Source organism: Pinus tabuliformis, chromosome 7, assembly GCF_031772625.1.
Source record: "Pinus tabuliformis cultivar Carrire ecotype Pingquan chromosome 7, CPIR1, whole genome shotgun sequence".
NCBI lineage: Eukaryota > Viridiplantae > Streptophyta > Pinopsida > Pinales > Pinaceae > Pinus > Pinus tabuliformis.
The window spans coordinates 1,099,372,306-1,099,400,177 of record NC_142293.1 but is presented as its reverse complement, the minus strand read 5'-3'; the positions used below and the strand labels follow the sequence as shown (position 1 = coordinate 1,099,400,177).

The window sequence follows — 27,872 nt, the reverse complement described above, 5'->3', positions numbered from 1 at the left end:
GACCCCTAGCACCCTATTTAAAGGAAATGATCCCAACGGCTAGTTCGAGTGATCCATGTCGAAATGATCTCGACCGTCGATGAGGATCAAGACATCTCTTAATCTCATCCGTCGAAATTGTTAACTTATTATTAAAAATAATATTTTGCATGCATTCACTCAAAATATTATTATTTTATTATTTAGGGTTTTTGCTTTATTTTATAATTTTTTATTATTTTTTTATTTATTTCATTTTTTTAATTTTTATTTATTTTATTATTTTATTTATTTTCTTAAATGGATCATCGAACTAAGCCTTTGGAAACATCACCTAGGACCTAGGACTTAGGACTCATGAGGGGATTTAAAACATTTTCCAACCCTCAAGACACATTACATCATGACTTTTACAATTTACATCTTAAGGGGGAAAACCCCTTTATCATAGACCCTCATAAATCACCCAGTTTCTGCGACACAACTATAATCTAGCAGATTAACACACTAGGATTCTCCTAAAGTTCTAATAACAAAATGCATCCCGGCTTTGGGGTCAGGCTGAAGGAAAACTCTGTCGATCATAGATCGGTGAGACGAAAAACCTTCCGAGACGTAGATTATCATTAGAAAGTTAGGTCCACCTAGGCAATTTTACATACATGACTCTGATCTGCTAAGATTATTTACATTTCATACATGCAGACTGGGTTTACAATTAAACTGATCAAGCTGCTGATGACTGTAGGCTGGCACGGACACGTCGTTCAGGTGCTACCCCTTTCTGCCAAGAAAAGAGGGGGTGTACTGCATGGGTAGTTGACCGGTAGTGGTCAACATCTGGCTCTACTTGGGGACACGTTGCTGCTCTGTAGGAATGTGAGAATCCAGAATCTGCATCCACGCAACACACAATAAAATATAAGTAGCGTCCGTCCAAAAATCATCATATAACATTAAGCACAGGAAAGATATAAGCTCTTCATTTATTAACTAATCTAGAAAAGCAAATCTAATCCTAAAACAGAAATGAAAATGCGGAAAAACAAGGAGTAGGGTTAGAAATACGATACAAAGGATGCCCCATGGCATCAGATGTGTTCAATATAGTGTATACTGAGCATTTGCCTGCTTTCAGGCAAATCTGTCGGCTGCTTGTCGGATGTGCCATGTCCAATTTTGCATAAGGTAGGACTTTTTCCTATCCGAAAATCAAGCTGCTCGCGGCCATCTGATGCATCAAATCTTCGTCTCATTTTCTTTCTCTTGCGCCTTTTCTTTCTGGCAGGTTGAATTACTGATGACATGGAACTTTCTGTTTCAAAACTATCAGATGAAGTATGCGTGATATGTCTTTCTTTATCCTGCATCTGATCTTTGTCGTTTTTAAGTCTATCTGGATCACCTTCAATTAACCATTTTTCAATTGAACCAATGACTTCCTCATAATAGGATGGAACTTGTTGCGACAAATGAGAAAGGTCTTGATCTGTTGATGTCCCCTGGTTTCTCTCATCCTTTGACCATTGTTGAAATTTTTGAACTTGTATTTTAATGGCATCCATCTGACTAGAGTGTTCAAGCTTTATAGCACTGATTTGTCTGGCATGATGTTCTTCCATGTCTTTTATTACTTTATCGTTCTTTTCCTTCATGTTCATCAAGCAATGCTGCAGGGAATTTATTTCTTCTCTATGATTTGCTTGCATGCTAGCCAACTGATTATTATGATTGAACGTCATGATAGTCATTTCTTCATCCATAGTTAATAACTTGTTTTGCATGGAATCAATTTCCCTATCATGATCAGCTTTCATGGTCATCATATTTTCTTCTAAGCCTGATATTTTGCTGTACATGAATCTAATTTATGTTTCATGATTAGTCTTCATGGCCTCAATTTCTTTAGCATGCTGATTTTGCACAATCTCCATCTCCCTATTACGTTTTTCCAGGTGGGTGCATAAAGTTTTGACATCATTGACATAATTAGCTTGATTGCTTTCCATATTTTTTACCAGCATCATTAGGTCTCATATAATTTGCTTTTGTTCTTCTTTTTCATTATCATTTGTCCCTGCTTTTTCACTATCATGGTCTTGATCTGCAATAGTACTAGTGGATGACACATTCTGATCTTGAAATCTTTCTTCAACAGCTGGTCCTTTTATAAGTTTACTTTCTTTATTTTGCACAATTTTAGGGGCAAAAGGAAAGCTGTCATATCTATCTTTAAAAGCATTGATAATGTCTTCTAAAGAAGTGAAAGAATCCTTAGGAAAATTGTTAAACCAATTCAAAGCATCATCTTCTAAAGAAAGGACAAATAGACGCATTTTGATATCTTCATGATTAAACTGAGGGGGTCTACAATATATGACCATTATGCGAGTAAACAAGCCTAGATGCCTTCTAACAGCGATTGAATCACCACCCGAGAAAATAGGTAATTTAGGAATGGCCTCTTCCGGAAAATCATGGAGACGTTCAGTAAAATGACATGGCTTAAATGAATAATCCATGATGAATGATAAGGGATTAAAAGGATGATAGAACTAGATATCTGCTCAAGAAAATCAATAGATGAAAACAGTGGAGTCGCCACTTGAACAATGAATCTAATTCTAAGATCCAAAAAGGAATCACAAGCAGATATGAGGAAGGCTTCTTGTCTGGGAAAAATGAGAAAATGGAGTCGCCACCCAAACAAGAAACACACCAAAGAGATACTGATGATGTGACGAAAAATAAGGCAATGAAAGATCCAAATGATAACCCAAAAGGTTGAATCTGCCAGCGCAAATGAGAGATGAGAAAGATGAGAAGATGAATGTCGATGAAACTCCAGGAACAGAAAAACTCTGTCCCCGACAACGGCGCCAAAAAATGTTGGCATTGCCGGCCCAGATGAAAAGATAAAAATGAGAAGGAAGATTGTTGTTGAAACACCGAGAATAAAGTATCCCCGGCAACGGCGCCAAAAAATGTTGGCGTTGCCGGCTCAAACGAATGATAGAAAGATGAACGATGAATGATGAAAAGTCGTTGAAATGCCGAGAAAACAAAGTCCCCGGCAACGGCGCCAAAAAATGTTGTCGCGCAGATTGACACGACAACGCTCAGACCGGGTGCTGTCACTCTGATCCCCGATCTCTCCGTTTAAGCCTGTCTCCCACGGCTAAGGGGGGTAGACCCTATGATATGATGAAGACCAACTGCCAAACAGTTGGGCTAGGAGACACGAGACACGATATGATAAGCACTAGATGGATTTAAAAGTTAAGAGACCAGTGCCTTGTGGAGTAAATATTTAATCGTTTAATTATCAGATGCTGCAACAATATAAACCATGCAGAGCAAGCATCTATCATCAAATGACTAGAACAGATGCAGGATATTCGATAAATACACAGAGTTCTTATAATGACGATATCCAGTGATTTTAAATTTTGAAGGGATGAATGCCTTTTAACAACCACGCAAAATCATGAATCATTAACCAGATACAACTAATCTTTAAGATGATCATTCACGTGCAGACCTGTCTAAAATAAGCATTTATTCCACATCAGATAACTTTGAATCTCAGCATGATATTTCCCGAGAACAACTGGATCTGGCAAACAAGGAAATTTTCCACAAATTTTTTATGCTTTTCAATTTTTTTTTATTTTTTTTTTAATTTATAAATCTAACTATAAAATAAAACAAAAGCTAAATTTCTAAACCCTAACAATACATTTAAAAAAAAAAAAAATCCTAAAATAAAAGCTCAAAAACTAACATATACATTTATATATATAACCTAAATAAATAAAAGAAACTTTAATAAAAAAAATCTAAGCAAACCATATCGAGAATATATAAAAATTTAAATCTAAAAATAACAAAATTCTAAAGTCTAACTAAATCTAACTAAAGCCTAACGAAATGATGTATATTTTTTTTTAATTTTTATAATTCAAATGAGATCAGGGCTAAAACGAAAAGATACCTCAAAGCATAGTAATTCAAAAGAAAATTCGAAAATCGGAAAAAAAAAATCACCATCGTTTACGTCTCACCTGAAGCACCCGCAGAATGCCACACGACACACAGAAATTTGTTCACATGAATTATCTGGTATGCGTGGAATGCATAAACCGTGACAAAGGAGGGCAGCTTCGACAGTCTTGCACAGGTCGACGACGGAGATGCTTCTGAGGATGCGGAATGGTTTTTTCAGCGAACTGATGTCTCATGCAGTCGGTTTTCACATGAGTAAAACGCCCAAACTGAAGCTTCTACGCAAAATATCGACCGTTGTTTCATCTGAAACCTTTTACACTGGCGTTTGCTGACTATCCGAATTGGATTTGTTTGGCGATGAGATCGACTGGCCTGCGCTTTCAGACGGCTGATATCTCAATCGTATGGTTTGTAGCTTGAAGATTATGACCACATGAAGCAGAATTGGTCATCCGCTGATAGCCTTCTTTTAAAATTAAAAAAAAATTTGATTTGCAGGTTCCGAAATTAGATCAACCCCTGAATGATGGAGGTTTGGGCTGACAGCGACCACGCCAACATGAACAATGATCAGTGTGACGATTATGTGGAAACAAAATCGAGAATCCGTATCCTGAAATTTATTATTTTTGCTGTGCGTGATCACTAGAAAACGCCTTCATGATTTCGAAAATCTCTTTCTGTAAATGAGAACAGATCACAAACAGTTTTTTTTTTTATGAACCCTCGAATTTCTTTGATTTCGAAAATCTCTTTCTGTAAATGAGAACAGATCATGAACAGTTTTTTTTTTATGAACCCTCGAATTTCTTTTGGATCACATGTGCCTGTGTTCTGCAAGAGAAAAGAAAAACCCTAACACAATACGCGCATAAAACAAAAATTGAAACCCTAGATCAGCTTGATTAATTTACAGATTTGGCCCCTTAACAGCGAGATTCAACAATGAGCACAGAAATATTTTAAAGAAAAAATTTTAGTTTTTCACTATGAAGAACTTCAGAAAATCTCTCATGCAAATTAGAAAAATAAACTGAATGATAGACCCAGGATCAAATCCAACTGGGCTCAGCAGAAAATGCTTGCCGGAGTTGGCTGGTTCAGCTGAGAACTTCCCCTAACGCCCGTTAGTTCTTCTTCAGTAAGGGTTTTCTGCACAGCTCAAGACAACCATCAGTAAAGAGGGCAAAAATGCTGCTAGATCTCAAAAAGTAATGGAGATACCTGCCATTACTTCAGAAACCCTAACAACACTCAAACCCCAGCAAGTGAACAAGATACCTGTGCTCACAATACTCTACAATAAGCTATTATTAATGGCTGAAAATAAAATATGCAGAAAATTAAGCAATCTCACAGCATTTCAAGAGAGTAACACCAGTAAGATATGGACCCCAAAGTCTTCTTTTATTAATCAGAAACAGATTTACAAGAGAGCTTCTTCAGTACCAGACTCACAGATCTTATGATCTGAAATGACCCCTAGCACCCTATTTAAAGGAAATGATCCCAACGGCTAGTTCGAGTGATCCATGTCGAAATGATCTCGATCGTCGATGAGGATCAAGACATCTCTTAATCTCATCCGTCGAAATTGTTAACTTATTATTAAAAATAATATTTTGCATGCATTCACTCAAAATATTATTATTTTATTATTTAGGGTTTTTGCTTTATTTTATAATTTTTTATAATTTTTTTATTTATTTCATTTTTTTAATTTTTTAATTTTTATTTATTTTATTATTTTATTTATTTTCTTAAATGGATCATCGAACTAAGCCTTTGGAAACATCACCTAGGACCTAGGACTTAGGACTCATGAGGGGATTTAAAACATTTTCCAACCCTCAAGACACATTACATCATGACTTTTACAATTTACATCTTAAAGGGGAAAACTCCTTTATCATAGACCCTCATAAATCACCCAGTTTCTGCGACACAACTATAATCTAGCAGATTAACACACTAGGATTCTCCTAAAGTTCTAATAACAAAATGCATCCCGGCTTTGGGGTCAGGCTGAAGGAAAACTCTGCCGATCATAGATCGGTGAGACGAAAAACCTTCCGAGACGTAGATTATCATTAGAAAGTTAGGTCCACCTAGGCAATTTTACATACATGACTCTGATCTGCTAAGATTATTTACATTTCATACATGCAGACTGGGTTTACATTTAAACTGATCAAGCTGCTGATGACTGTAGGCTGGCACGGACACGTCGTTCAGGTGCTACCCCTTTCTGCCAAGAAAAGAGGGGGTGTACTGCATGGGTAGTTGACCGGTAGTGGTCAATAAGGACCATTCTCAATTCTACAACAAATCCACTATGCCCAAAGTTATGGATGATGCATCAAGATGGCAAGACATGATTGCAACTGATGTGGAGTTATTGGCAACAAATTGGAGGGCATACCAATCATTGGGACATGACATTTAGTCGTCCCTCTCCTTTTGGGAGTTCGGTGAACTAAGAGACATGCACAAATCAATGGGAATTTAGTGGAATTATGTCGGGATGGTAAGGAGGATCAAGACAAAAGACGAAAAAGTAGTTAAAGGGGCCATGGTTGGCAAGGAAACAATTGAGCATACACCCATTGATGATATGTTGACAGTTGATGAGGTATTTGTTGACCACTAGAGTGGCACTGGATGATTATATGAAGACTCCATGCCCAAGGATGATCCAGAGGATTCTTGTACCATCAGATATAATCAACCAACAGAGTTTTTAACTCTACTTCTATCTTCTCATCATCTTTCTTGTACCCAGATTCCACACCTTGCGGGGAATTGTAATAAGTGATACTAGTAATGATGAGTTTTTGAGTCTGTAACAGGCCTAGGATGTTGGGACTCGATCAACAAACATGTATACGTTGGAGTGTTTTTTTTATTTGGTTAATTATCCTTCTCTTTCAGAGGCAGATAATTTTCTGGGTTTTTTCACTCATGTTTTACACCAAAGTCGGGGTGATGGTTTGAAGGTTGAGTCCCTAACACATCTTAGTGTCTAGAATCGATGTATATTACTGTAATAGATTACAAAAAAAAATTCGTGGAATTTGGTTAGGTCTAGGTAGTTATTTTTTAATTTTTTTGTTTTTCTGCACTGCGGAAATTGCTAATAAAATTGTATTTGTAATGTAATAAGTGATGTCTAGAGAAGTTGTATGAGGTAGGAGTAATGAAGTTTGCACCTCTCACCCTCAACTTTCTACTATGAGACACTTTGATGGGTTAAAAATGTGTTTTGAACCCTTAAAACCCACTTTTCCTAGGTTTAGTGGGAAATCTGACAATTAATTAAGCCAAAAATGAAGTAAACGGAGAAAAATAAATTTCCACATTTGCTAAATGTTGTGGAAATGAGGTGGAAAATTATGGGGGAGTTAAAGTGAAGTCCCAAGGTGATGTGGTCTGCTAAATCAAGGAAAGGACATGTGCTCAAATAAAATCAAATTTCTGGCATTAAAGGAAAAAACTGCTTACTTGGAAATTCGAATTTGTGAAGTTAATGCACATTTGAAAGGATTTAGGAGAATATTTGGTGGAGATTTTTGTGGGAAATTGTCCCCACATGGTTACCACCCATATACACTTGTCATTCTATCATAAAATTCGAATTTGGCACATAATGGAAGAAGAAAATGATGTCCACTTGCCAGAATTCGATTTTTACCCTTGGCATTGGAGCTCCATTCAACAAATTTGAATTTCACTTTGGGATTGTCACCTCCTACCACTTGTTTAATCACTTCTACATTGGGATTGGCTCCAATGCCATTTGTCATTGTCATTCTTCATTGGGATTTTCTCTCAACTCTCTATATAATAGAGCCATGAACTCTTATATTGTATCATGTAATAAGCTATTGGGCTTGAGGAAACTCTACCATTTTGTACTTGTATACTTTCTTAATAAAATCAAGACTTTGGGGATATCTGCCTGGTGTTATCTTGGCATTATGAGGTGATGTTCTTTCATACTACTGCTATTGTGTTTAATTTGTTTTTCATGTTGAATTAATATTAGTTTATGCTTGCCATCTTGCTTGGATTGATGTGTGCAAGCTATCTTGCACATATCATTGATTTAGAGTAGTATTATAGGGATAAGCTTGCCAATTCATTTTAGGAGGAATGCTTGGTTTATCTTATTCATTATATTGCTCTAATCTTGTGCAAACTAATACGTGTTCAAGTGTGTGGGAAAAATCTTTTGTATTGTGTGCAGGAATCCATCTGGAAGTGGGAGAAATCTCAATTAGATCAACTCACTCCTAGAATCACAACGATCCAAGACTCAACCATTTTTTCGCTTCAAGTTTTCAATCCAACAAAGAGCAAAAGGGAGTTTTCTTAATCTATAGCTACTTGATCATCCATTTAAAATTCAAAATACTTCTTTGATTCTATTTCTTTCAAAGTTATATCTCCTATTCAAGAGTCATTTCTAAAGCTAGGCAAGTATGGGGGTTCACTCCCATTACTTGAGCTAGTACTTTGTAAATTAAATTCTAAGTTTAGTTTTGGTTTTTTTTCCTAATTTTACACTGACAATTGGTATTTTTTTGTGTTTTGTAGCCCATAGGCTTGAGCATTGGGCAACAAGGAGCTTGAGGAGAAGCTTTGGAAAACTACTCACTCGTGTGTATGCAGGACCTCCTCATGCTATACAAAGAATCTTGTACCCAGATTTCACACCTTGTGGGGAATTGTAATAAGTGATACTAGTAATGATGCGTTGATAGAAGTAGATTTAAAAAGCTCTGTTCACTGATGATATCTGATGGTACAAGTGTCCTCTGGATCATCCTTGGGCATGGAGTCGTCATATAATCATCAGGTGCCACTCCAGTGGTGAACATCTGGCTATGGGGATGCATGCTAAATACAAAGCGATAGTGTGCAAGAACCTGGAATCTGCATCAACCAACAAAAGACATATATCAACAGTGTCCATTCAAAATATCATCAAATGAAATAAAGTACAGTAACAAAGAAATGTAAATTTATTCTAAGAGCATAAATGATAATTTATTCATGAAATAAAACTAATTAAACAAAAATGACAAGGGATAAGGTTAGAAATATGATACAATAAGATGCCCCATGGCATCAGATGTCTTCGGTGAAATCCATCTTGAGACCCTGCCTACTCATAGGCAAGTCCATAGGTTCTTTCTTTGATGTGCCTTGCCCAATTTTGACTATTTTGGGACTATGACTTGCCCCAATATTAACATGTTTGTGGCCATCAAATATACCAAACCTCTTCCTTTTCCTTTTCTGACTATTGATGCATTGAGGCTTGATCCTGCTCAAAACTGGATTTCTAGAGAGTGCATAAGCACTTGGGAGAGAGTTGCAAACTCATCTAGGCCGTGGGCCTTTTGAGCCTTGTGAATTTCTTTTGGAGAGTTTTTTCCATCTTCAAGTTTGTTGTTGTTATATTTTTGGGGAGAGAGTCTAGCTTTGTTAGAGTCCCATCTTTGTAAAGATCTCTCTCATATTGTGGGCTGCCCTCTTAGAGGCATTTTTAACTCTTTAAGCGCTAATAAAAGATAAAAAAATTTGTTGGAGGGAGCTTGGGATTTTTCCCATGGCATCCTCCTTCCTCATTTAGAGGAGGGATTCTTATGGGTGGCCTAATCTTGCTTTTAGTTTTTCCTTAGCTTTCTAGCTTTTAAATTTCATATTGTGCATGCTTAAAATCAATACATTTCACTCCACATGCAAATTTTTACTAATCTTGTATTTAAATTCCCACATGCATATGCTCTCAAGTTTTGCAAACTATTTCTCTTTGAAGCATTTGCATGAAGCATTAGTTTAATTTGGGGAATTAACATAATTTTCACTTCATATAGGCATTTTAGTATAGGAAGGCCCCAAGCCTCTTTAAAACTTACTTCCAACTTAAGTTGGTTGAATAGACTTTTAGGAACCCTCTACCTCTATTGACTCCTCATTGTGAGATCCAAACATTTGGGCGAGGATGAGGACTAGAGTTCAATTGTAACTTTGCCTTAGCACTAATTAATAAAATGAAACAAGAACAATATTCCATCACATTTCCTTTGGTTTAAAGTCTCACATGCAAATCTTATTTCAAGAGGCACTTTGGATGCAAGCATTGTAATCTCTTTTAATTTTGCAACAAGCTTAATTTTCTCGTACTTGGGGATTCTTCACTTTTGTGTGGGGCACAGAGGACGCAGAGGAGCAGTGTAGGGGTAGCATCACTACTGACACATAAGGAGATTCACTTCTCGGATCCCTCAGGGAGGATTTGGAGTGAAGATCCATTCACTAGAGGGTATGATGATGCGAAGATGGAGGTGATGATACTGGTCGGGTATGTTGTTTTCAGAATGTATTCAATCTTTATTCTAATTTGATGATATCTTGAATGAAGATCCAACTTGGTGAAGTAAATTGCTCCATGTAATTCATCCAATAATTCATCAATGATATGAATGAGAAATTTATCTTTAATAGTGAGCTTGTTGAGCTCCCTATACTTAGGACACATGTGCTATGATCCATCCTTCTTGTGCACCAATACTAGTGGAGCCGAAAAAGAACTTTGACTAGGTTGAATTATATCGACCTCTAGCATTTTTGCAACCATACGTTCAATTTCACTGTTTTGGGCATAGGGATATTTGTAAGGCTTGATGTTTGGAGGAACATTTCTTGGAATCAAATGAACAACATGATCATGATCACGAATAGGTGGGAGGCCTTTGGGAGTGTCAAATACCTTGGAATGATTGCCCAAGGCTTTTTGGAAATCTGGAGAAATAAATGATTTTGATGTTTGAATCTCTAGTGAGCATAATTGTGCAATTACGTCTCATTGTTCTTTCTTTAGAAGCTTTTTCATGCCATTAGAGCTAATTATCTTTCCTGGTTTCCTTGCGATACCCCTTAATTCAACTTCCTTTCCTTCCCAAAAAAATTTCAAGAAAAGTTCTTGAAAATTAAACGCTATCGTACCCAATGATTGTAACCATTGGACTCCTAGTACAACATCAACACCACCCATTGGAATGGAGAGCATTGGAGTATTCAATACATATTCCCCCATGGTTAGCTTGATATTATGGCACTTTCTAGAACAATTTATAGTTCTTCCATTTGCAACCATCATTTGACACTCTAGTGCTAGGTATAGGAAGCAATTCAATTCCCTGGCTATCTTACAATGAATAAAATTATGGGTACTACCCGAATCAATCAACACTATTACCTTTCTCTTTTTGATATGTCCTATCTTGAAAGTTTGAGGAGTGGTAATTCCTGCCAATGCATTACAAGATATGGTTGCATTCATTCCTTCTTTCTCTAGGGTTGATTCCTGGTGTATATCCTCTTCTTTTGAAGTTTCTTGTCCCTTTTCTTCCTCTTCTTAAAAATAATTTATTCTTAGCACATTTATGACCTTTAGTGTATTTTCTATCACAATTGTAGCAAAGCCCTTTTTCTCTTTTTCTTCCAATTGTTGGTGTCAACCTTGTAGGTCGTGGAAGGCTAGGGATAGCAACACTTCCATTTTTATAGTTGTGAGTGGTAGGCTTTCTTGTTGCCATAATTTTGCTTTCAATTTTTCTTGCCAACTTGAATGCCTTCTCCATTGAATTAGGTTCCCAAAGACAAACCTCATGTTGGATGTTATCCTTTAAAGTCCCTATGAAGACATCAATCCTATGCTCCTCTGGAATATCATTTACCTTTATATTCAATTTTTGGAAGTCCTCAATGTGTTCCGCCATTGAACCCTTTTGTTTGAAATTTATCAATTGGATAAAGAAGGTGTTGCTCTTTGTATCCTCATAATGTGTTATCATTTCCTTTGTAACAATTGACCAAGTGACAAGTGGTTTATGAGCACAAAACCATCAATACCATACAAACTGATTGGGTTCTAAATATAAAGTTGCAATGCGTACCGTTTGTGTGTGTTGCACATTATGAAGATCAAAATATTGCTCCATCTGTAGTATCCATGTTACCGGATCCTTGCTATCAAATTTTCTCAATCAATCTTTGAAATATGGTAGGCCATCAATCCAATGTTATAGTCTATGAAATCATGATTAACATTTCTTTTGTTCTCATTATGAGTTTCATCTAATACCTTTTCACCATTAGGAAACATTTCTTGTAGCAACTTTTTCAAACTTTCCTTCGCACCTTCCGTGTCTGCTTTTAAACCATTCTTCAAATATTCCATGTTGCCTTTCGTTTTTGCTTCTATTTTATCCTTCAAGCCTTCCATTTCTGATTTTAAACTATTCTTCAAAGCATCCATCTTAGCTTCCATTTCATTTTTGGTTATTTCTTTGAGAGCGAAATTTGCTGCACTTGGTCTTGTAATTTTGATATATCATGTCGCGTTTCTTCCTCTTCTTCATGTGTCATAGAAGAGCTTTTTGGTTGTTTACTAGGTGTTTCATTTTTTTTGTTTCGAGGCATTTTGGAATCAAACAATGATATCTATGCTTCAATATGCCCCTTGAATCTCTTCAAACTGATTTTTCAAACAAAAGTCATGCAATTTTTTTTTTAATACATATCTTTTTCTTACTTTTTAGTAGCTCGATATTGAAATTGTTGTATCTTTGTAATTCTGGATCTCTAAGATCTGAAATTCAGCCCTGTGGTAGCCTTCCGAATCTTCTTTCCAATGCCACAAGTCCGAACAAATTTGGATTCTTCAAGATAAAGTTATGCCCAATCTCCCACAATCCCCTGATTATGGACTGGTTCAATAGAGCAAACTTGTACGGAGTGCCACGTGTCAATGTTTCGACCTTTAGCCCTGAAATTGCTACACGGAAAACTATAGTCTGTGCACGTTTAGCCACTTCTTACAGAATTGCAATCCGACTCCTGAAACGAAAGTTATGACAATTTTCCCTAGGTCCCCTGTTTGAGACAAAATTATGGAGCTTTCAAAAACCCTAGCTTTCTTGGACCATATCTCCTAAAATATAGCGAACCAAGCTCTGAAATTTTTACAAGAGGTTCACCAAGATCTTGGCTCCACGTGGTAAAATTTTTAGCTTCTGGAGCATCGTAGAAAAGAAGTTATAGCGAAAATGCCACAATGATTTGTTTGTAGCAGTGAAACCCTATAATCCAAAACTCTGATACCAAATGTTATGCAACCAACTCACAAAAAGATAGATCAACGACTTAAAATTATCCTCTTCGAGGGGGAAACCTCCTTTATATTACATAAATGGACAATTCTTAGATGTTTCAAATGACAAAACCTCCTTTCTATATATAGGAGTTTAAGGGGTTACAATATAATCAGAGCCTACATAAAAATAAATATGTAAGGGCACAATAATAACAATAGTGGGCTTCTATGGAGCACAATAATAACAATATGGGGACTACATGGGCACAACAATAACAATAAGGGGGCTACACTAACAATAACAATAAGGTACTACACTAGTACTATAGGGACCTAACAACATGTCAGTTATCAGTTTCTTTCAATTACTTTGCAAGATTAACTTTGTGTCCTATTGGACTTTTATTATCTGGTATATATGTTTTTTATGTGATGTCTTCTTGCCTTGTGAGAGGTGGTGATGGAATTTATCAGGGTGTATAACTTTGGTTTGCTCAGGGTGTATAAGAGTTCTTTAAGAGAATTCTTTGAGTGACACTCAGCTTCCATCACAAATGTAAACATGCCAATTTTTTCCTGTTTCTCATCGGAATGATGCTATTTTGTTTGTGCCTGCGGTGTTTTCTTCCCCTAATAGGATACTAGTACTGTTTATAATAATAAAAAATATGGAGATAAAACTTGTACACTACAAATTACAATCAGAGTGTAATTCATTTTACATGGCGTTCTGTGATTAGACAGGGTTTCTGGATTATAGTTCGAAGTCTAAAGATTCACTTGTGGATTCAGTAAAGACAGATAATAGTTTCAAAAGATCTGAGAATGTGGCTATCAATCCTAAGCCAAAGGTGAGCTTAATTGGTCCATATAATTATGCTTGTATATGTGTTGTTCGATTCTGTTTATATGTGTTTCCAATGCCACTTTAGGACCAAATAGACATTTTTTTTAATCTTCACAAATTGTCAATTAGATTTTAAATTCATAGTTTTCTATTGCTTATTTGAAAACCTAAAAGCTTGGGGATTTTCTTTTCTTTCCTGTCTTGGATAAGTCAAGTGGTTTGTTAAACTTGGCCTGTAAAAAAACTCATATCACTTTAATTTCTAATGAAATTTCAAGAGTTCATATGTCAGCAATTTTATTTTTCTGAAACGTGAAATGTAGTCCAACTTCCTTTTGATTCCTTTTATTCAAACTCAGCTAGTGTGAAAACATAAATTTCAAAGTTATCTTCCTGTATGTAGCTTAGGAGGGAAAGCAACAACATTAGAAAGGGGTCCATGGGAGTCTAATTAACTAAAACATGTATCTGGAGCTCGATCCCCATTTCCTCTAAGATCAAGCCTCCCTCTTCAACAGATATCTCTCTTTGGGCAGTCCAGTTTAAGGCAACAGCGAGCAGATTGGAGAAGGTTGAATCTGAAAACAACAAGCTGCAATCTTCAGTGGTCAATCTCACAGGCTGAATAGTTGAACTGGAATTTGAAACATCAACTTGAAACAGCTGCTTACAAAAATGAAGAATAAAGATATCCCCTCTCTTCAATTCCTCATTCATGGTGCCATCTCACAGCAATCTGAAATTTCTGATCTCATAAACTTGCAAGAAGAGATGCGTATCCAGAAAAATCAGATGACACTGGGAGATGAGACAAGCAGGACACATGGATATGAGTAGCTCACTGCCACCTCACCAACCCTCTTCTTCTCTTTAAGCCAATTCTCCTCTGACTTGGGGAAGGCCTCACTTGGTTAAGATTTCTAGGGTTTAAGGCAATTAAGCTCAAGGTGATATGAAAACTAAACCAAGAAAAATGGTTTTTGTTAACTTTAGGGTATGAAAGTATCATGTCCCCATTTTTATTCTTCTTCATAGTACAGCTAGGGTGGATTTCCAGGGCAGGGGATGGCCAGCTCAGTGGAGCAGGTTTATGTCATCAAGGGTCCCGATGGAGTTTTGAGGAAATTTTATGGGATTTGATGACATTTTCTTGGCATATTCCATCATCCACACAGTTTGCCTTTCGTTCTGGCGCATTCTGACAACTTTCAGAAAAAAAGTTATTATTGGGCCTAAATTAATTATGCTTAAGGTGGCATTCCAGGAGGAATACTTGACAAAACACCTAAGTGTAATAGCTCGTTGGAACCGAAACGAGAAGACCACATGATGGGATGATTAGATGTGAGTTTCAGTGACTTGAGGAGACATGGTGGCCAATTTACCCTTTTCCCGCATTAAAAAAAATATTTTAATTAAAATAAAAGAGGGAAAAGTGTTGCATGATTAAAATAATAATAAAATAGGAGGTTCTAGAGGGGTCCATCAGATCTATAAAAGAGGGGGAGGAGGCCATTGGAGGACATCTTGGATTGAGTATTGTTTCTTGTATGAGAGGTTGAGAACCCGGTTCTCTACTCTAGCAGTAGCCCCAGGACGGAAACCCTCGGGTGATTCAATGAGAGTGGGCGAGCACCCATCTCTTCCCTTGGTGAATCCATTCAGGGTTCACAGGTTGCAGTGTATTGTTTTTTAGTTGTTTGGAGGTCGATTTGTGGCATTGTTGTAGATCTGTTTGAGGCCAGATTATCTCAGTTGTATGGGTTGTATGTGCATGTAAAACCCCAGTAATCTAATATAATAAAGATGAGAGTTTACTTATTCATTGTGTTGTGAGATTGTAGTGCTCTATTTGTTTATTTTTACATGGCAATCTTCTGTTTATGAATCGAATTTGTATATGGAGTTTTTCTATGTTAAAAATTCGAGCTTGTTTCAAATTTTTCTCATTTGGGACATTACAGTGGTATCAGAGCATTGATCTTGGCTCTTCCTGCAGGTTTTTCTAGTTTCCAGCTGCAACGATTGTTGGTAGAGGGTTTTTCAAAGACCTAGTTTCTGTAGTGAAATAAGAGTTTATTCAAAGAGCTTGACAATTTTTCTCACTAGCTATTTGACAAAATTTCTGAAAAATTGTTGGATGCATTCAACAAAATCGTCAAACATCTTAATTTTGTTGCCATTGCATTATTTGGGGTCGTATCTTGTTTGTGAGCAAATTATTTAAAAGGGGGCCAAATTATTTTTTGTGATCAAGGTATTGGCTTGGCCAAAGTTTTCTTTAGAGGAGCCGATTTATATATTTGTGAAGGTCGACATATGCAGTTATCAAAATCTGAAGGCCCGATTAGTTAAGGTGGTTGAATTTTATTATTTGGGAAGATTACAGTGGGGGGGCGCATCATTCATTCAAAACAACCATTGTCATTTTGCAAAAGTCATCGAAGTGAGCCGAAATATATTTCAATTGAACCCCAAATTTCTGAGTGTAAGTGTCAATGACGGAATTCTCAGTTGTGGGGCAAGATAGAATGATCGTAAAGATCGGTTGGCAATTGTTAGCACAAGATTGAGCCATTATTTTCTCAGATCAAAGATCACTGAAGGAGCCGAAGTCCAAGGAAAATCCAGCTGTCAAGCTGTGTCGCACGAATCAATCTAAATTGGTGATCCCAGGGGTTTGGCATTATTCTCCAGAGCTGAGAATGATATTCTCCTAGAAATGCATAGAGGATTTCAACACACTGTGGAAGACGAAATTATTAGATGTGGAGCTCAGTGCTGAAGGTGGATTTTGTGGCCCAAACTAACAACGAGCTCACTACCCTAATGACCCATAGACTTGGTCCAATGAAAGTGTGGCTTGAGCGTAAAAGTCAATTTTGAAGCAATTTGGATCAAAATTTACTGGGTGTTACCTGTGGAGTCACATTATTTGTTACAGACTGCCTAAAAATCCCGAGGACGAGTTTGTGAGGAGGGAAGACCTTGTGACACCAATCAATACCATTGAAGAAAGCGAGTTTGGACAGAAATATAAAGGTCAGAACTTCCATTTTTTCCCAACAATTCGATGGTTGTGAGAAATAGAGGTCCCAAGGAACTCGTGATTCTTCTCTAGAGTTATCTGCTTGCATCCTGAAGACTTTGCGAGATTCCTAGCTGGAGGACGTGTTTGGAAAAGGAGTATTTTGCCATCTTTGGTTGAGGACATGAGCCTTTTAATTTTTCTTGCTGATGATAAAGGTGCTATCGATTTTTTTTTGATAGTGCGTGCCGAAATTCTTTATTCCTCGTGCAACAAAAACGAAGGACTGAGCTTGTTGTTTTGGTATGCATGCGGTTTGAGGGTCCGTGCAAAGGTTAAACAAGGAATCTGAGCACTCTGGTCACACGTTAGCATGGAGAAGTTGACAAGCTTCTGTGATTAGGAGGGGTCCACGTCAAAAGCGGTTGTACAAGAAGGCATCGTCCGGATTGTCTATGACAAGTTGAAGGATGAGAATGCTGACAACGTTTTTCATCCTCAATTTTGAAGCAATTCCTGTTTGTTAAAAGAGCTAACATAAACTCCATTGCATTAAAGACCAAGAGAAGTGATCTTGATCAAACCGAGTCTTGAACTAATTTCTGGGTTGTTTGATGGGAGCTGATGTTTTCCACCAAGTACATTATAGAGCACAGACCCACTTATTGGAGCAGTTACCAGGTTCATTCATTCTTATTTTATCTCTATACACTCGGATTTCAAGAAAGAAAGGGTTTCTTTGTGTTAAAACTATAACTATTTCTCTCTTATCAGTTGTTCACTTATTTTTGGTTTTGATGCAAGTGGCAAAAATTAATGGTGAAGTCTGTTCGGCACACCTACAAAAGTTTACCGTTCAAATCCTTCACTGAGAAAACCCCCCAAACTATATGAAAACATTGTAGCTTACAATGAGCTTTTGAATGCCAAAATCCCCAACCATCAAAGAACTAGTTTGTGCTGTGAATCATATGTACACCGTCATGATACCTTGTGGGGACCTGTATGCAGACAATGTAGTGGCTGAGTAGAGTATGGGACAACCTTACATTCTCCTATGTATTTGTCAATACTAGTTGTTAGTTGTTGTGAATAACGTTGTTGAGTGTTGGGAAGTTTGTCAGTCAGAGTCATGCATAAAAAAGCTTGATGCACTTATCATTCCTCATTGGACTAAAACATGGACCAAACTTTATAAACTCTCTTAACAAACCAACAACAACAAACAACAAACCCTTCTCAAAGGGGCTTTATGCCATTTGTCTAGAAAGAACATCCAAGGGATGTGCAAGAAATAGGGCACAAAACATTTGCACTAGGGACAGATTTGAAGCACATGAGGGTCACATGGAGAGTTCTATTCAAACTTGATGAACTAGATGCCCTTCTTTCTAAATTTCTTGGAGGAACCTTGTGAAGGGGTTAGGCTTCCAATTGCATCTTGTCTTAGTCACATCGTGAGACTGACTGCACCTATACATCCTTTCAATGATGAAGTTATGAGGAGAGTTTTCAAGCTAATGATAGAAACTCTCCGAGACTTGGACAACTGTGCAGGCTCTACCTTTGGGAAGAAGCTTCATATTTTAGGAGGCATGGCCATGACTAGGACTTATGAAATCATGTTTGATCTTGAATGTGATGGCTTGATTCATCAGATGTTCCAATGCTTCTTAGCATTAGGAAACATAATCCTGACACGTTCATAGTGCACATGCAGTCCATCTTGTCATCATGTATGAGAGGCCGTGATGCTATTTGTCGGGAGTTGCAGTCTTGATTGTTGATTGTTTGGAGTTGAGAGCAGTTGGTTTGACCTGCTGCTTTTGAGCTAGCCGAAAGGTTGGTTGAGTAGAACATTGGGTTGTTCAGGAGACTGTTGACTAGGGAGGAGCTACTCATCTTTTGGGGATCATGTAATAGGAATGAGCTGAGGAGGAAGGGACTTTGCTTCATCTACAAGGGACCTGACCACTCATGCTTGAGTGACGCTGGGGAGATGACAGAGGTAGAGAAGGAGGAGATTCCTTCTGACTTTCAGGGTGAGGACTCTTCTTTGGACGAGTCCATGGGTTCATACGATGATACCTCTAAGGAGCACGAGCAGTCATGTGGAGTTGATGTCAGTAGCCCAGATGTGCATCCATGTGTGGTAGAGGAGTATGACGAGCAACTGATTGTTCCCATGAGGGAAGGAGATCCGGGAGTAGATGAGCGACTGATGATTCAACATAGGGAGCACATAGAGGAGCATGAGACAGATGACACACACAGTGTGCAGGATGGGCCAGTGTTGGAGAGTCAGCTAGTGGCTCATGTTGAGCCCATGATGGAGGATGAGCAGACACCCTTGGGGCCAGCCATTGGAGTGGAGCAAACAGATGTGCAAGCAACCTCCAGGGAGGCAGTATTTGCAGACACTTGTCCTCAGGAGATGTTGGAGATTGACATGGTAGTCTTGCAGGGAGCTAGTAGACGACAGGAGCTGTTGGAGATGGTGGTACATCCATCTTTGGGCTGACCCACTAATGAGGTGCGGGTAGATGCACGGGCAATTGGCAGAGCTGCTGGAATTTCAGGGAGCAACCCTCTCCAAGAGTATATAGATAGGGCTTGCAGCATAGTGTGCCCACTTTTTCCCATTAGAGGGAGGAAGGCAGAATTTCTCGGACATGTTTTGCTTGACTGAATAGAGCCTGAGGAGTTGACCATGGACCAGTTTCAGCATAGCAGGCGTATCCCTTGCACAGGTGTCCATACACTAGATTGTCAAGAGATCATGAGTTGGTATCCTTTTGATGGAGTATCAACCTTAGTTCGGGGCATAGTACAACATGGGCACTTAGATGAGCAGGTTATTATATGTTTCAGTGAGCAGTGGAAGGTGGACCGATAGTTCACCAGTGTTTCCATAACATTATCCCTACATTAGCAGAGTGGGGATGACCTTGGCCTATGCCCGAGGTTGGATTGGAGAGAGGTGATGAGCTGGTATGCAGTTGGTGGGGCAAAAATTCACAGCTGGAGCTATAGTGTAGCAAGAGCCATGGAACATTGATGCTCCTTCTTGGTGGCATTGGGATCTAGGTGGATCTACTAGTATCAGGTTCAGTTAGAGATTGGTCTGGGATTCGGGCATTGAGGGGTCCATTCATGATGGGTTGACATAGGAGTATAGCATCACTCGGTGGTTCGTATGGGATCCAGGCATTGGGTCTCAGTTGCGTTGGGCCACCAGATTGGTCAACAAAATTGGATTGCTTGAGGGCAAGCAATATTGGGGTGGGAGGACTGTCATGTCCCCATTTTTATTCTTCTTCATAGTACAACCAGGGTGGATTTCTAGGGCAGGGGATGGGGCTAGGTCAGGGGAGCAGGTTTATGTCATCAGGGGTCCTGATGGAGCTTTTATGGGATTTGATGGCATTTGCTTGGCATATTCCATCATCCCCACAGTTTGCCTTTCATTCTGATGCATTTCGACAACTTTGAGAAAACAACGTTATTATTGGGCCTAACTGAATTATTTACACTTAAGTTGGCATTCCAGGAGGAATACTTGACAAAACACCTTAGTGTAATAGGTCGTTGGAACTAGAACAAGAAGATCTACGTGATGGGATGGTTAGATGTGAGTTTCAGTGGCTTGAGAAGACATGCTGGCCAATTTACCTTTTTCCCGCATTAAAAATAATATTTTAATTAAAATAAGAGAGGGAAAAGTGCTCCATGATTAAAATAATAATAAAATAGGAGGTTTTAGAGGGGTCCATTAGAGCTATAAAAGAGGAGGAGGAGGCCATTGGAGGACATCTTGGATTGAGTTTTTTTCTTGTATGAGAGGTTGAGAACCTGGTTCTCTACTCCAGTAGTAGGCCCAGGATGGATAACCTCGGGTGATTCAGTGAGAGTGGGCGAGCACCCATCCCTTCCCTTGGTGAATCCATTCAGGTTTCACAGGTTGCAGTGTATTGTGTTTTAGTTGTTTGGAGGCCGATTTGTGGCATTGTTGTAGATCTGTTTGAGGCCAGATTATTTCAGTTGTATGTGCATGTAAAACCCTAGTTATCTAATATAATAAAGCTTAGAGTTTTCTTATTCATTGTGTTGGGAGATTGTAGTGCTTTATTTGTTTATTTTTACATGGCAATCTTCTATTTATGAATCAAATTTGTATCTTGAGTTTTTTTGTGTTAAAAATTCGAGCTTGTTCTAAATTTTTCTCATTTGGGAAATTACAGAAAGTTGGTCGGAGGATTGGAGACTAGTGTTTTTTCATTAGGCATATGGGGTCAACTAGGTTTCCCTTGAGAAGGTAAAAGAATGGATATAGGGTGATGACAAAGGTTGTCCACTATTAACTTTAGAGGATCCTCCTATAGAGTGATGAGTAGGGTTGTCCACTACTAATCCTAGAAGATCCTTCTATGACATCTACAACTCAAAAAGAACTTCAAGGAAAGGTTCTCTACTAGAACTCTTCCTAGGGTTTACAAGATAGGGTCTATCTAAGAATATTACAAAGAGAATTCACCCTAACCCCTAGATAAGCACATTTGCACTTAATATATACAGAAGCATGTGGTCAACTGTCAATATCTATGGTCAACTGTTGAATGTTGTAGTCAACTAACGGAATAAAACCCTTGTTTCATGCCGCACAGAGAGAGTGTACGTGCATGCAGTTGAAACCCTCCAACCACACTCATAAGTCTACATGCTTGCGGTTGCAATCGAAAATTCCTTGTGGCAACCCTGCGACTGCAAATCAAAACCCTAGATCCCACGTGCAATCTCCAGACCTTGCAATTTCAGACTTGTACGAACCAATCTCTGCGAACCACTTCAGACTTGAGGGAGCCAAATCAAGGAAAGAAGGATAATTGATGATCTCCAAATGAGGGTAACTTGACTTGTATTTATAACCATCCAAGGGTGTCCAGATTCTTCTTTGGGCTGACCTGTCCTTTTGTGCACATGTGGGTTTTCATAATAAAATTATATTTTTCCTTAACCAAATTAAATTCTTCCAAGGGCTAGAAGGGGTCTTTCTTGATGAGGAAGACTATCCAAAGGAGGGAATTTGTCCCTGAGCTGCCAAATTAACACTCCCTCTCAGCTAGGGAGAAATTACTGACTGCAACATATGTCCCATCACATATATCTCGTCAACAAACGTTGTCACAACATATCTCGACTCATCTCTTCTCATCTTTGTTCATACCTGCTCATCTTTGCTCATCTCTGCTTGTCTTTGTATCTCTGCTCATATGTTGAACACTCTCGAATCTAAAAGAAGAAGAATTTGACATTGGAGGGGAGCCCAAGCTACCACCCTCTATCCATCGGGGAGCCACTGCTACCACCCTCTATCCATCGGGGAGCCACTGCTACCACCCAAAATCACTGCCAGCGGGGAGCCCAATGCTACCACCTGGGAAACATCAGAGAGCTTATCATCAGGGAGCCTTGCTCAACCTGGAACCACATCGGGGGGCACATTTCAAGCAAAAATCAAATGACAATGAGGAAGGTCCTATGGGACACTCTCACCTCAAGTCATCTCATAGGGGAGCATATGTCGTCCACCCTATGTCGAGCAATAGGCGAGACATAATATCTCACCATCATATTGCTTCCTGATCATCCTAACAATGACCCTCAAGAGTCATGTGGTAGAACACCTGCATCTCTAGCTTGAGCTAGATGCCACTTACCATAGGAAGTAAGGATCATGCCTAACTCAAGCAGCCAACACCCATTGGCCAAATGGGTGGGAAAGACAAATGCCAATTGGGGTATACTCTGCATAGACCAAGATAGGGGAGCAACATCTTCCACCCTATGGGTGATAGATAGGGGTGATACCTATTGTCCAGAGATCCCTCAACCCCAGGAGTCCTACATCTCAATTCCTCACCCTGGGAGCTCAGACAAGAGGGAAGAGCTGGATCAGTGTCCTCGATCAACCCTGCTCTCTCTAGATCATAAACATATCAACGTGCTCATATCTGATACATGCTTAAACAATTTACTTATTCATCCTCCCTCTCATGGAGGCAGCGATCACAAGCCTAAGCTTGTCTCATATAGCAACATTGTCTCAAGACAAGGAGAAATCTTAATCCCAACAATATACGGGTTTTTTTTTCCGATCAGATCCCACCTTTTATTGTCGCAATATATCGTTGTCATATCTATAACCTGCTCAAACAACTCTCCAAAGAGCTTCCTCAGCCAAATTGCCCCACAACTAGCCATGCTAGCAACAATGTATTCAATGTCGACTGCACTTAAAGCTACATAGTTCTATTTCTTTCTCATCGAAATGTCGTGGCAGATCCCAAGCTCAAGTAGAACCCAAATGTACTCTTTCTGTCAATAATGCTTTCCATCCTAGTCAACATTAGTGCATCCATCCAATCATACATATCCAATAGTATATGTTGATTTGAGGTAACATCGGATGTGCTCTAGCCACGAAAATCGATGGAGAGGCTAAAGCACATGAGATCTCCAAGACCCAGAAATGGTGTGGCAGAATCTAATCAGTTTGGGAGATATTAAAATAATTAATATTTTTAGTGGAGTCCTTAAGTTTAAACTTAGGGAAAATAAAATATTAATGTAAATTAATATAAAACTGAGTTAGAATGGTCCAAAAGTCATGGATCAAGCCAGATCTAATATTAGTCATTGATTAGGGACTTAATCTCGGCCGTTGAATTGTCAACGAGAAAAGTATAAGCGGAGGCTTGAGGGTCGCTTGGAGAATACACCGAGTTGATCAAGAATTCGATTTTCTGGGGCAGGGCTTGCTGAGGAAATCGATGGAGTGATTAGAGTTGTAGTTGAAGGGCAGTGAATGTAGTAGCAGATAGGCAGAGATAGTACTGGGAGCATCAACGCAGAAGCTGGGAGAGGGTTGACGCAGAACTAGCTAGAGGCCACGCAGAAGCACCTGAGGCAGCCAAGAGCTACGCAGAGCTTGAGGAGGGCCAGCGTGGGAGACGCAGAGCCTCCAGAGGCTGACGCAGAGCCTAGAGAGGCTGACACTGGGCCAGAGAGGCTGACGCAGACCCTAGAGGTTGACGCTGGGAGATTTCGTGGGGCAGATTGGGGCTGATATCTGTCTTCGACTGAGAGGTACTACTGCCGAGGGAATTCTCTGTTGGGTGAGCCATTTCTGGCACCCAGATTGTATTCTGAAACTGCTTAATAATAAAACCCTCAGATAGCTGCATCGGTTTTCCCGCATTGGGTTTTTCCGGGGACATTAGTCCAAAAATAACGGTGTCACTTGTGTGCTTGTTTTTCCTTCAGTTGATGATTTGTATGTGTTGAGACTGTACTTGTATTTATTTTCAGTATTTACATGGTAAATAACTTGTTAATTAACAAAACAAGTAGGAAGAAATAAATCAGAAAGTACAAGAAGGATTTCTAACAGTTAGACTTAAAAATTCCAACATGGTATCAGAGCGTGGTTGCAGATAATAGAATAACTGAGGCATCAGCCGAATAGAGTAACAGTAGTAGAAACAACTGTACCGAGTGACAGAAGCTGTTCCTAGTGGAAAAACAGCAAGGGGTGACGCAGTGCCTACATCATTAGTTCGAGCCGGGAAGAGGATCATTGCAGTGGTAGAGAGGAACAAACCTGACCTACGTAGTGCCTGGTCATATTTCTCAGTCAGGAAGGATTGACACCCGTGGCCATGAGTCGTGGATTTTGCTGGTGCCGGGATTGCGCAGAGCCTAGAGGCTCTAACCTTCGGTTTACTAGGGCATAGGAGGCTGTGGGTAAGCTGCAGAGTGAAGCTGGTGGGGTACTATGGTCAGAACAATACCTAACAGGGCAAGATCGAGGAGGAGGGAGTTGCTGCTGTGGATTTCTAGCCAAGAAATTCGGATCAGTGGTGCAACTGCACTAACGATTGGAGTGGGGGCATCTCGACATTGGCAGAGGGGTTTCCAAGAGGGAAATCAAGGCTCAGAGGGAGTCACACCAGGAGGGAAGTAGAGAGACTCGGAAGAGTCGAAAGAGGAGCAGCGAAATGGCAGTGAATGGGGTAAGAGATCAGGACAGACTGGACGGAGCCTCAAACTTCGTAGTCTGGAAGGCCAGGATCTTGTCCGTTCTAGACAGGAATCGTCTCAAGCACTTCACCTTGAGAATGATAGCAATCCCAGTTGATCCGGCTGAGAACGAAAAGTACGAGGAGGCAATGGCGAGGGCCAAGAGCATCATCCTTGACGGGGTTAAGGACCATGTAGTACCACATATTGCCGAAAAGGACACAGCAAATGCGATGTGGGAGGCCCTGACGAAATTGTATCAGCATACTTCCGTGCAGAGGAAGATGCTACTAGAAAATCAGCTGTGGTCATACCAAATGCAGAAGGGAGAGCAGATAGATGTCTTCCTTGGTCGATTGAAGGAGATCTGTGACCAACTAACTTCCATAGGGGCCACGCTGGATCAGGATATGATGGTGAGGACTGCATTGAACGCAGTCTTAGAGGATTGAGAGGTATTTGTCTAGAGCATACCGGGCAGGTCGACCCTTCCAAATTGGGAGGAACTGTGGGCGGCTCTTCGACAAGAAGAGATTAGAAGGCTAACCAAGGTGGGAAGCAACGGCAAGGGGGTCAGAATCAAGGAGGAAGAGGAGGATGCTGCTCTTGCATCTTAGGGAAAGAAGGAGAAACGAAAGAAGAAGGACCTCTCCAAGGTCAAATGCTTCCACTGTGTGGAACTGGGTCATTATGCGAGCCAATGTCTGAGGAAGGAGAGCAAGGGAGAGGCTTATGAGACCAAGGCTGCGCCAGCAAGGGTAGAGAAAGAAGTGGAGACAGATGATGACTGTGCCATGAGTGCTCATACGCCACTTGAGAGGAAGTGGGGAGACATTGAGCTATAGTCAGATGAACTATAGGCGATGAGGGGCAGGATCCTCGAGGTACCCAACCTCTTGGATTATACCTTGCTATGGGAGCCCTGAAGAGGAGTAGCAGGACTGGCGGAAGTCGGTAGAGACGGATGCGGATGGAGCGATAGAGGGAGCTACAACATCAGGAGTGTTTCTAGCCTGAAGGAGATGTCAGGGTTGGGAGATCAATTACTTTCTTTTCAGTAACTAAGTTGCAGTGCGGCAGTTAGCAGTGGCAATGCTATGCGCAGCACGATGTAGCATGATGAGAGGGGTTGCAGTGCAGACGCAACAATGGTAGGGCCATGGACAACAGCACGGATGCAGAGGGAGATGTTGTACAGATGTAGCAGTGGTAGTGGCAGGGCCATGGGTAGCAGTACATGATGCAAGAGTGAAGAGAATGTTGGGTAGCAGGCCTAGGATCAACATAGGGACCGATGTCAGATGATCAGGGTGATGCTCAGTGAGGAGTATTACTAGAGCACAATCCTTGCTAAGAGGGAGTGTTGATTTGAGGTAGCATTGGATGTGCTCTAGCCATGAAAATTGGTGGAGAGGCTAAAGCACATGAGATCTCCAAGACTTAGAAATGGTTTGGGCAGAATCTAACCAGTTTGGGAGATATTAAAATAATTAATATTTTTAATGGAGTCCCTAAGTCTAAACTTAGGGAAAATAAAATATTAATGTGAATTAATATAAAACTGAGTTAGAATGGTCCAAAAGTCATGGATCAAGCCAGATCTAATCTTAGTCGTTGATTAGGGACTTAATCTCGGCCGTTGAATTTTCAACAAGAAAAGTATAAGAGGAGGCTTGAGGGTCACTTGGAGAATACACCGAGTTGATCAAGAATTCGATTTTCTGGGGCAAGGCTTGTTGAGGAAATTGAAGGAGTGATCAGAGTTGCAGCTGAGGGGCAGTGAATGCAGTAGCAGAGAGGCAGAGATAGTACCGGGAGCATCAGCGCAGAAGCCGGGAGAGGGTTGACGCAGAGCTAGCTAGAGGCCACGCAGAAGCAGCCAGGAGCTGCGCAGAGCCTGAGGAGGGCCAACGTGGGAGACGTAGAGGCTCCAGAGGCTGACGCAGAGCCTAGAGAGGCTGACGCTAGGCCAGAGAGGCTGATGCTGGGTAGACGCTGGGCCAGAGAGGCTAACACAAACCCTAGAGGTTGACGCTGGGAGATTTCATGGGGCAGATTGGGGTTGATATCTGTCTCCAACTGAGAGGTACTACTGCCGAGGGCATTCTCTGTTGCGTGAGCCATCTCTAGCACCCTGATTGTATTTTAAAACTACTTAATAATAATACCCTCAGATAGCTGCACTGGCTTTCCCGCATTGGGTTTTTTCCGGGGACATTAGTCCAAAAATAACGATGTCACTTGTGTGCTTGTTTTTCCTTCAGTTGATGATCTATATGTGTTGAGACTATACTTGTTTTTATTTTCAGTGTTTACATGGTAAATAACTGGTTAATTTACAGAGCAAGTAGGAAGAAATAAATCAGAAAGGACAGGAAGGATTTCTAACAGTTAGACGTAGAAATTCCAACAGCATATCCTAGACCAAGGATGATCATCCCCTGCAAATATGTCAAAAATATGCTTGTCAGCAACCCAATGTGTATGAAGTGGCTCAATCAAGAATTGTCTCAAGTTGTTCTCTTCAAAACATATATCTAGATGGATGTTCACAAGGAACATCAATTCCATCGGGGTGTCCAAGGATTTGCATTTCATCATGCCAAATAATTTCACAACTTTTTTTCCTTTTCCAAACTTCTAATCTCAAAAAGTAGTGCATCATGCCAAGGTCTTCCATCTCAATCTCGGAGGCGAACTCCCTCGTACTTTGATCATCAGAGGCTTGTTACTTGCCAAGAATAGATCTTCAACATATAAAACCA

At 39.8% G+C, this 27,872-nt stretch overlaps 1 protein-coding gene across 7 annotated transcripts in view; it reads left to right on the top strand.

Moving 5' to 3' along the window:
* The window catches only part of LOC149251389 (uncharacterized), a 368,168-nt gene that overhangs the window by 273,353 nt on the left and 66,943 nt on the right, over positions 1–27,872 (top strand). For 5 of the 7 annotated variants that reach the window (XM_089459404.1, XM_089459406.1, XM_089459407.1 and 2 more), the window contains one exon: positions 13,894–14,004. The exons of 1 other annotated variant lie outside the window; for it this stretch is intronic. In XM_089459404.1, the coding sequence (XP_089315530.1) occupies positions 13,894–14,004 (111 nt within the window). The remainder of the gene's footprint in view (positions 1–13,893; positions 14,005–27,872) is intronic. One more of the 7 variants, XR_016266877.1, reaches the window with a different exon arrangement.